Source organism: Rhododendron vialii, chromosome 4a, assembly GCF_030253575.1.
Source record: "Rhododendron vialii isolate Sample 1 chromosome 4a, ASM3025357v1".
Classification (NCBI taxonomy): domain Eukaryota; kingdom Viridiplantae; phylum Streptophyta; class Magnoliopsida; order Ericales; family Ericaceae; genus Rhododendron; species Rhododendron vialii.
This window is the reverse complement of record NC_080560.1, coordinates 24,126,889-24,137,201: the sequence shown is the minus strand read 5'-3', so window position 1 is coordinate 24,137,201 and position 10,313 is coordinate 24,126,889. Positions and strand designations below refer to the sequence as shown.

At 43.8% G+C, this 10,313-nt stretch overlaps 1 protein-coding gene across 1 annotated transcript; it reads left to right on the top strand.

The window, feature by feature from the left end:
* Positions 1-3,156: 3,156 nt before the first annotated feature.
* Positions 3,157-6,609, top strand: LOC131322608 (uncharacterized). The gene is made up of 4 exons (XM_058353983.1): positions 3,157-4,993; positions 5,082-5,249; positions 5,331-6,046; positions 6,128-6,609. The coding sequence occupies exon 1, from the start codon at positions 3,515-3,517 to the stop codon at positions 4,271-4,273; it is 759 nt and encodes a 252-aa protein (XP_058209966.1). The 5' UTR covers positions 3,157-3,514; the 3' UTR covers positions 4,274-4,993; positions 5,082-5,249; positions 5,331-6,046; positions 6,128-6,609.
* Positions 6,610-10,313: the final 3,704 nt, after the last annotated feature.

Sequence of the window (10,313 nt, the reverse complement as noted above, 5' to 3'; positions counted from 1 at the left end):
TTCTCTCCCAAAATCTCCCTGCTCCATTTCTCCAACGATCCACCTCTGGCGAGCCCCATATTTGGTGAGTTCTCTCTCTCTCTCTTCTCTGAACTCTCTCTCCCTCCTTTTCCCTCTCTCTTGGCCCCCGTTTTCAGCAAAAAAAAAGGCCATTCCCAGACATCCACGTGGCAGCCGAATCGCCGATCTCCGCCTAACAACAATGATGGCTTTCCTTCGCCGCAGCCGTCGTACTCTCTCTCTCTCTTTCTCTTTCTCTTTCTCTCTTTCTCTCAATGCACACCCACTAGCACACATGGCAATTTAACTGCTTCCCACACTCCCACCCCTCTCAAACAAGTCAATAAGTCTCTTTCTTTTTTGCTCCCAGCTAATTTTGATTTCTATTTTCATTTCAAATTCGATTCTTCATTAGAAACGATCATGTGATTTTGTGGAGTCTTTTCAATTCTAGATCTCATGTTGGGGTTCCTATGAATCAAATATACTCTTTGGTCTACATGATTCAATCCTTGAAAGAGGTAATCAGATATATTCTTTTGTCCCTTAGCCGTGATTTTGATACCACACCAGTTTATTTTGACTCAATGTTTTCGTGAACATCCATTCAAAGTGTGCTCCCATTTTATTTTATTTTTTGTTTTATTCTATGTGTTCGACAAAATGTATGAGAGACACATGAATGGTAATCTATATGTATGACCAAACACAAGTGTTGGGAATCTCTTTCTGCCTGGAATGATGTTAGCAAAAATCTATTTGCTTTATGGTTTAAAACTTATTTTTTACTTTAGTTATAGCCAGTTCTTAGATGGAAGTTGCTTTAAGTTTAAAACGCACTTTTTATGAATGATGATGGGTGTTTCCTTTATTGATGGGTGTTGTATGTAATACTCATGAAAGAAACCTGTGGGCTACCATAGCCCTGGGTGGATCGGGGCAGCTCAAAAAACACATTTTTCAATTGAAAATTTTGAAGAGTCACCACCCGGATTTATGGTTCACCACCAGAGAAACCGTTTTAATTGAAAATGATTGCTTGAATTTGAAAACCAGAGATTGTTTAAGGGTTCGGAAGCCATGTTATGAGGGAGGAAGGGTTTTACGGCACCCCTCTCACCCGACACGAGATCGGTCTCTACTAAACATTTGCGGGATTTTTCGAAAGCATTTTGTTTTATTAAACAGCTAGCAAATACTCACAAGTATATCAAGTAAGAAAGTGCAGGCAAGTGCTAGTGTACAATGTATATTGATGAAGTAATGCAAAGTGCAGGATGATGCATGAGAAATAAAGATCTGTTACTGAAATCACTCCTGAGCGCTTAGGACTGCACTCCTGAGCACTCAAGAGCTCTGCTACCTGATCCTGCAAATTTTGGTTAGACTGAGGTGCAGAAATGCTTGAAATAAAAGAAATGTTCAGCAAACAATTTAGACAATCAAGAACCGATCTTGGCTATCCAAACCTTGCTTCATTGTATTACGACTAAATCAGCTTTGGAAATACCAGAATGCTTTCGATGCTAACAAGGGAAATAAAAACATGACTTTCAAGGAAAATATGATTTTGCCATGCTAATGTCAACATGCTGCTTGCACTTTGTTTCCTGAAAATGAAATATTTCTAGTAACAGCCGAAAGCTTGAATTGTTCACAAAGAATTTTAAAATATGGCAGCCATTGGATCCTTAAAACCCTCATTTTCCTTGAATATCCAACAAAAAAAATGTGGACAAAATCACTCCGGAGCGCTTGGAAGCATTTTTGAGCACACGGAGTGCTTGCAGAGCACTTTTGAAAATTCTTATTTACAGCTCTTTTGCCCTTATTTTTATAATAAATCATTCAACCACACATCTAGTGTAGAGGATTGGAGTAGACTGAATGACCTCCCTCAGAAGGATGATAGCCTTTTGGCTTAAAAAGTAGAAGAGATCTACCTTCTTAAATGGAACCTTTCTTCCCGGCTGGATTTTAAGGCTGGAATCTAGTAAGAAAATTCATAAAGCAGGACCGAGTATAATCCATGAATTTCCTGAATTTTCTAGGAGTGCTTGTAATGGCTTTCATTCTGGACAAGATTTTAGGAAAATGATTTTCTTTGCAAAGAGAGGTTTTTGCTTTGAAAATGAGAGAGTGAGGGCATAATTTCGTGATGTTTTCTCCTCTCCAAAATGTGGCATGAGAGCCTCTATTTATAGGCCAAGGAAATTAGATTTGAAATTTGAAATTTAATTATAAAATAACATAAAAATATTAAAAGAGACATGATTTGATCTTCTGATAATTCAGGTCAAAACTACTGTAGCAATGACCAACGTGGTAGAAAACATAGCCATGTGATTGCTAAAAAAGCTAGGAAATTCAAATTACTATGGAAAATCAGTTGACCAGAGCGCTTAGATCGCTCGGATCGCTCGAAAGTGGATTTGAGCGCTCAGGATTGAAGCTCTTGAGTGCTTAGGAATGAGCAAAATCTAGGCTTTTGTAAATAAGTCCTGAGTGCTTAGGAATCGTTCCGAGCGTTTGGGACCCAATTTATTGAATTGATTTTGATTTTTAAGAGTCCAAGAAACTAAATTCCACCATAACCAGGATTCGTCTCGATTCAAATTCATCGTCGGGGGGCCACAAAGACACAAAATAAAGAATTTCCACAGGTTCAAATTGGGGTGTCTATAGTTGCCCCTCTTTGGACAGTGCTCGGTATCATGTCTGGATACGAGTGGTGCCCAAAGATTGAGACAGCCCAATTTAAGCCATATTGAACCCTTAATCGATTACAAAAGATGCAATGAGATTCGAAAAGTGAGGTCGTACCCATTCGAACTACCTACATACCCTTTTATGCAGGGATCAGACCAGCGTAGTTCTTCGGGGCAAATGCAAACACATGTAAGACAAAACTAACACAGGGATGGCCCATGCTTCAAGGTGAATAACTAAAACTTCGACATGTAACAGAATTAGATGCTGAAATGTCACTTGACCAGAAAAATACATCGACGACCAAAAATCATTATCGATGAACTTAATCTGTAACAAGTGGTTATCAGGACTGAGATTGATTTTGTAATTTAATTGAAAATGCAATTTGGAAAAGAATTATTGCACGAGCAATCAAGATCTTGGCACAGGGACCAAAAAGGGAACTAGGGTTTCGAGACCACTCCTGAGCGCTCAGGAGTGGTTCTGAGCGCTCGAGACCATAGGCGGGGCCCAACATCTTCGTCCTCCTCTTTTCGAACATAAGGGTTTCATCCTCACTTCCAAGCGCTCAATAACCAGAGTACGGAACCCACGATCCTCCATTCTTCTCTCCACAATCTTACTCCTTCCCAATCAATTTCTCTCTTCCTCAATCATCTCCTCTCTCTCACAATTAACTTTTTCACCTCTCAATTGTTTGATTGTTCTGTCCATCTATGAAATGGAACGACTCCGAGACTTAGATATCACAACGGTGCAACAGTGGGCAATGGTGTGCTAGGAAGCTCGTCAAAGAAGGAGAATGAGTTCATGGGAGGAAGAAGAACAGACAGCTAGTGACGGAGAGAATGGGGCGACCTCCAGCAGTGTGGTGGCTATTGCAAGTGACGCGATGATGACAGGTGGAGCCAGTGAGGGTACTGAAGTATCCAAAGGTGGAGCCACAAGCGAGGGGACCCACCCTCACACTCCTACTATGGAGGATCTACTCAAGGCCGTGGAGGAGAATTCTGCCAATGGCCAAGATGTCGCAGCAGAGAGCGAGGCCGCAACACTGGGTCTATTTACTATCACACCTGTCTTGAGAACATCTGTGGTAGAACCGAGAAATGAGGATGCCGGGATTGGAGCTTCACAGCCCATTCCCTTAGTTGACGGTGATTTTTTGGAGTCTACAGATCCACGGGACATCTTGGATGCCCTTAGCGTCAATTCAAGGACTTTAAAAGTATTGGGAGAGGTCGGGTCTTCATACGTGAGGGCGGCGGCTACCCTATTAGGGGTCATACTGAGCCAAGGTGGAAGTGAGAGGGTCAGGATGCCAAAGGGAGGACCCGAGTCGGAAGAGGTGGTGGTAGTAGAACGAGTGGCGGCGGTGGAGGAAGCGAAGGCTTTCGGGAGGGAGACTCGCCCCACTTTTTCCCCCCAGACTTATGCTCCGCAGTTGCATCTCTTTGAACCGGTGGAAATAACTAACTATGCCCTGGCTAACGCTGACTATCCGGGAGACATGTTGTTGAGAGTCGAGATCGTCACATCTCGTCGACATGGACCACGGTAAAATTCTAATAACACACTTTAACTATCAGAAACGCCCTAAAATGTCTTTTGATTTGTTAATTATCATGCTAAGAAAATTCTTCTCAAATGCTCTTGATTTTCCTGTAACAATGAACAACGCATGTGTATGGCCACCGGGGTTTCGCCAAGTCCTTGGCGTACAAGAATTGGTAGAAGCAGCAAGCTTGGACCTTTTATATAGCTTGTGACAATGGTTAGGGTCGACCATGCGGTGTTGACAGCACTTACAGAGAGGTGGTGGGATACCACCAACACCTTCCACTTCAGGTTTGGGGAGATGATACTGACACCCCTCAACTTCGCAGCAATCACGGGACTTATGGTTGGAGGAGACCCGATCCCCTATGATACGGGCTTGGTGAATGACAATGCAGCTCTGATATGGTTTCTTGGGTGAGTTCCACTCCATGGTCGGATGGCAACATATGGCCAGTTTGCTAATTACTGGGATCACGAGCCGGAGAGCGACGAAGAGGCAGCCCAGATAGCCCGAGCTTGTTTGCTATACCTGTTTGGGGCTTCTCTGTTCCTAAACCGACGAACACGAGTGCAACTCAGCTACTTGGCTGCTTTGGTTGATTTGAAACAAGCGGGAAGATATGACAGGGGAGGTGCTGCACTGTGCACCTTGTACTGATGCCTTGGAGCTTCTTCACGTAGTGTTGGTAATACCGTTGGTGGATACTGGAGAGTAGTCGAGGTATGATCTCAATCGTGCCTTTATTGCTTATTGATTAACGCGTGAAATTGATTTGAACCTTGAAATAATCGAAACGACTTGAATGCAGCTTTGGGCATATGAAGTGCTAGGGATGTTTCTGCCTGAGAACACCTGTAAAGATCCAAATTTGTTTCCTTGAGGCTTAGTTTGAAATAAAGAGTATAGAAAAATAAAAGAACGAAGGGGCGAGGTGATGACATTCCGACGCTGGTTAGATAATTTGACGGGTGTCTCGGTATGTGCTATATCCTGCATCTCTCAAATAATGTTTAAACTTTATTTGATTTGATTATTAATGTGAAAACCTCGAATGCAGGTTCATTGGAAATGTTGGGATAAGCTGGAAGCAGAGTGTCCGGTGAGGAGTTGAGAGGTGATGAAGAGTAGAGTGCTACTAGAGTGCCCCTTGGGCTGGCAATGGTACTCGGGGGATCGCTTGACTCGTCAGTCACTTGGTCTCTCGGCGTTCATAGAACCGGGGCCACTCCCTCCCAGAGTGCAGAGGACTGATACCTACTTATGCGCAGAGCTTGAGCAATTCACAGCACCTAATACCAATTTGGAGGGGTTTTGAGGCCAACAATAGATTACGACGCTTACAAGGAAAGGTATTTGGCCATGAGCCTAGGCGTGGAGCAATAGCTCCAAAGATGCGCAGCTGAAATTGAGGCTAGGAGAGCAGCTTCTGGAGCTAGGGTTGGAGAAGAGCGAGGCTGTGGTGACCGCCCTCAAAGACGTAGAGGTCGAGGTACCAACTTCCAAGGTCGGGGGAGAGGTGGTGCGGAGGCTACAGTAAGGAGCGAGGATGCTCCAGAGCCAGTCCGAGATCGGACAGGCGCTCGAGCAATTGTGGATATCTCGCACCTGCCTCGCCCGAACATGAACCTTCAAGATCCGGTAAAATAATTGATTTAATAGTATGCAATTCGACTTTTGATGGGCAAGCTTTTGCGTGATTGTGCCAGAGGGAAGACATTACAGACCCGTCCTGCCCCTGAGCCAGCTGCTACTCCAGTTACGGAGCCACCACAGGTATGACATAAATGAATGTTTTGTTCATGTATATCTTATTTGAAAATGTATATGTTTTTGACATGTATTCATGATATGCAGGTGCAGGTGCATGAGGAGACCCATCACACGACTCGGGCACAATCCCAGGCAACCATTGGATCTTCAGCCCCTAGAGTGACCCAGGCGGAGAGCCGCTGGTTTAAGTTACGTCCATAACTGGTGATCCAAAGACAGCTTGAGCTTGAAGAGCCGGAGGAGTCGGGTGAGGCGGAGGGATCAGAAGAGTCACCAGGGGCTTTTGATTCAGTTACCGACTCTGGTTTACCTGATCCTCCTAATGGTGATGAGAGTTCTGAGGAGGAGGATCCACCACAGAAGAAATCGTGACACATCTGAGCTGCTTTTACTTTGCTAGTTTTACGGGAGCCAGCGTGCCGCGAGTAGTTGTAGGTTTCAGGCCTGCGTGCCTTGGTTTTTGCTTGGGTCTGTGTGCCCCTGTAGGTAGCTCTCAGACAAGGATACCCTTCTTTTGATCATTGTATATACTACTTTTGTTAATGAAAATTGCATTTCTTTCTTTTAAACTCTTGCATAGCATTAAGAATGTATCAAATACTACCATCGACTAGCCTGAAAATTATTAAAAGGGCACATGAATTTATACCAATGCCCATAAGACGAATGACAACCCTCATGAATTTACAAGATGCAAACAGTGTGGCTAAATAAATGAAAATGCCCTAAACGTGGAATTTATAGCATTTGAGTGAGAAAAACGACAAATTCAGTCCTTGGAGAGGCAAAAATTATTATCAGGCCCTCTTATTCAAAACCAACTACACCGTATGGTCACTATAACCCATTACGACTTGTGGGATTCGACCAAATTACCAAAATACCCCTAGAACGAAATTTGACATATCCTGGTGAGTGAAAATTTCAAGAAATGAGGAGATTTAGGACAAAAACTTGAATTTGAATGAAAACTGTGCGTGGAAGCTACTGTATCCCTCTTTACATAGACTGAGATTGGCCTTGATCATTGGAATCATGTGAATACCAAATTTCAGCAACATACATTGCCCAAAACAGTCTGTCAAAATTTGGCAGCACTCCCGAGCGCTCGGAAGTGCACTCCTGAGCGCTCAGATCCTCACTCCTGAGCGCTCAAGTCTGTTGTTGTCTACAGACCTAAACTAACTTCTAAGAGAACTTTTGGCTTCTTGTACATTATTTTCTTTTGCATGTAATATATTTAGACGTATACCAGCTTTGGCTTCATCTGCTCCGCATAATATAATATCCTTTAAGACAAATCCCATGCATTCTTTATACTTCCTTTAACCTTGCATGTACGATACAAACTAGGAATGTTGCATGTGGTTCTATAAAACCATGCAAGGTCTCTTACAGATACTGCCCTTTAACAAACTACTTACATTCCGTTGCTCATACTTCATCATTACTTCCTATCAACGTCCATTCTTCATGGCTATGCTCAACCAAGTTTTACTTCGTCCATGGCTGGACAGCCTCGAAGGCATTGATTGGTTGAACTTCCGAGGGCATTGCCTCCATGCACTGAAATATCTCCGAGACATCCACATTCAGCTCGACCTTCTGCATGCGGCGATGCATTTTTGGGATCCGGAGGTGCACGTCTTCAGGTTTGGTATCCAAGAACTTTGCCTGACCGTGGAAGAGTTTCATGCATACCTCAGGAGTCGCGATTCAGATGAACCAATCGTCCTGATGGTCCGAGAGAGCATGAAAAAGCTTCTCCAGACCAAATTGGGAGTGAGCTGCGGTGCTACTGATTACCGCATCTAGAGTGGTATAGTCAACATCTTACGATTGTTTGAAATGTTCAGCCTGCCCAGGGATTTGACAGACTTCAAATACCAAGGTCATCGTATGACAGCTTGCTACATTTGTCTTTTAGCGGCCTTCCTGTTGGTTCCCTCTATTGGTGAGCCAAGCTCCTTGCTGGTGGGGGTCGCGGCTCAGATTGAGGCATGTAAGGATGTGGCACCGCTAGTACTTGCCGAAACTCTAATGGAACTTGATGTGGTTCATGCTGGCAGAACACAAACTTTCAGGGGTAGCCCACTTTTACTTTAGGCAGGGACCTCACTCAGCTCTCCTTTTTCTATTTCTCACATTTATTTTAACTCGATGCACAGTTAGGTTTTATCTGGCTTCTCACTTGTTTTCTCTCTTTTTGTTCTAACAGATGTGGCTCTGCAACCAGCTGAACATGATGACACCTCCTCCTGAGAATTGGTTGTATCGTCCTAGTGAGTGGAACCGTCCTCTTGGTGTAACCAAAGATTGGGACGACTTCCTCGCGTCGGTTGGTGAGGAGTATATTTCCTGGTACTGTCGTTGGTTGAGGTTGCTTGCCATGACTGTGTGTAACATGGGTTCCCAGCAAGTGTATCTGGCTGGGCTGACGAACTTCACGTTTTACCTGCCGTTCCACATTCTTCACCAACTCGGAATTAGCCAATGCATGCCACCTCTGGAATCTAAAGTGCTTCATCTCCCTCCGTTCACTGCTTTAGGTCTTTGAAGCTATGTCCAGACATGGATAAACTGCCAGACTACACCTAGCGATCCAAATTTTGAAACCAGCTAGACTAGAAGATACAAAAAGTGGTTACGGAGGGATGTGCAAGCACGAATGGGTTAACTGATTACTTTGCTGCTTTTTGAAATAAAAAGTGTTTTGTATTTTTCTCTTTCTTTCGTGCTCAGCATGTAACGAAGAAATGTTCAAAATAAAATTGATTGATGGGGGTTCCCCCTTTCGGTTCATTGTAAAAGCGCCTTTGTTTTTATTATTTGACTTGTTAATTTGGAGTTGAATTTATGACCGAACCTCAGAGTGAAGTTGCCTACATATCTCTTGTACAAGAGAATCAAGCCAATACGTAGTTCGGGCTAGGGTTCGCTCAGGTATTGACGCTCTAATTTTTGCCTAGAACCGCCCTTTCGGGTTTTTTGCCTAGCGAGCTCTTTTAACTTTTGCCTAAGCCGCCCCTTCGGGTTTTCGGCCTAGCAGGCATTTTGCTCTAATTTTTGCCTCGTACCGCTCTCTCAGGGGTAATAGCGCTTGAGCTGGTCCAAATTGACAAGACTGGAAAATTCATTGCCATCAAGATCAATAATTGATGCAGCTCCTCCGGAAAGAATCGTCTTGATGATGTACGGCCTAGCCCATTTTGGTCGAAACTTGCCCCGCAGATCAAAAACTGGCGCACGTATCTCTTTGACGTCCATATCCCGCTCTTACAGATCCCTCGACTTCACTTTCTTGTTGAATGCCCGGGTGATTCTTCTCTGATAGCCCTGGATGTGGTACAACACCCATAATCTCCTTTTGTCGAACAACATAAGCTCCTCGAACCTCCCACTGATCCATTCAGCCTCATTCATCCCACATTCGGCCATGACTCTCGATGACAATACTTCTAGCTCAATGGGGAGAATGGCTTCCATACCATACATTAAAGAATAGGGTGTTGCCCCTATTGGCATACGAATAGACGTTCGGTATCCCCATAAAGCTAGCGGTAGCTGATCATGCCAATTCCTAGCTGACTGTGTAGTCCTTTCAAGGATCATTTTGATTGTCTTGTTTGCTGCTTCAATTGCCCCGTTTGTTTGTGGTCGATAGGTCGTTGAATGATGAATTTGGATTTTGAATTCCTCAAACAGTTCCAGGAGTTTCCCTTTGAAATGAGATCCATTATTCGATACAAAGGCTTGTGGGACTCCATACTAGTAAATGATATTTTGCCTGATGAAATGCGCCACCTGGACTGTTAATGTTTTGTATGACACAACTTCGACCCGCTTGGTGAAGTAATCGACAGCTACAAGGATAAACTTATGACCATTGGATGCTGTTGGAGTGATTTTCCCAATGACATCAATACCCCAAGCTGAGAATAGCCAAGGTGTCGCCATAGGGTGTAGCTCTGATGGCGGAACATGAATGAGATTGGTGTGCGTTTGACATTTATGGCATCGTCGCACATATTTCATACAATCAATCTCCGTAGTTGACCAATAGTATCCTTGTCTCAAGACTTTCTTAGCGAGCATCATACCATTCATGTGAGGTCCGCAAACTCCTTCATGAATTTCTTCCATCACTCTCCTTACGTCATTCTCGTGAATACACAACTTGTGAACTCTGCATGGAGGTCGCTAGTACAATTGTCCTCCACAAATGATGTATTGAGACGCCAACTGCTGCAATGCAATCCGATCCTTTTTA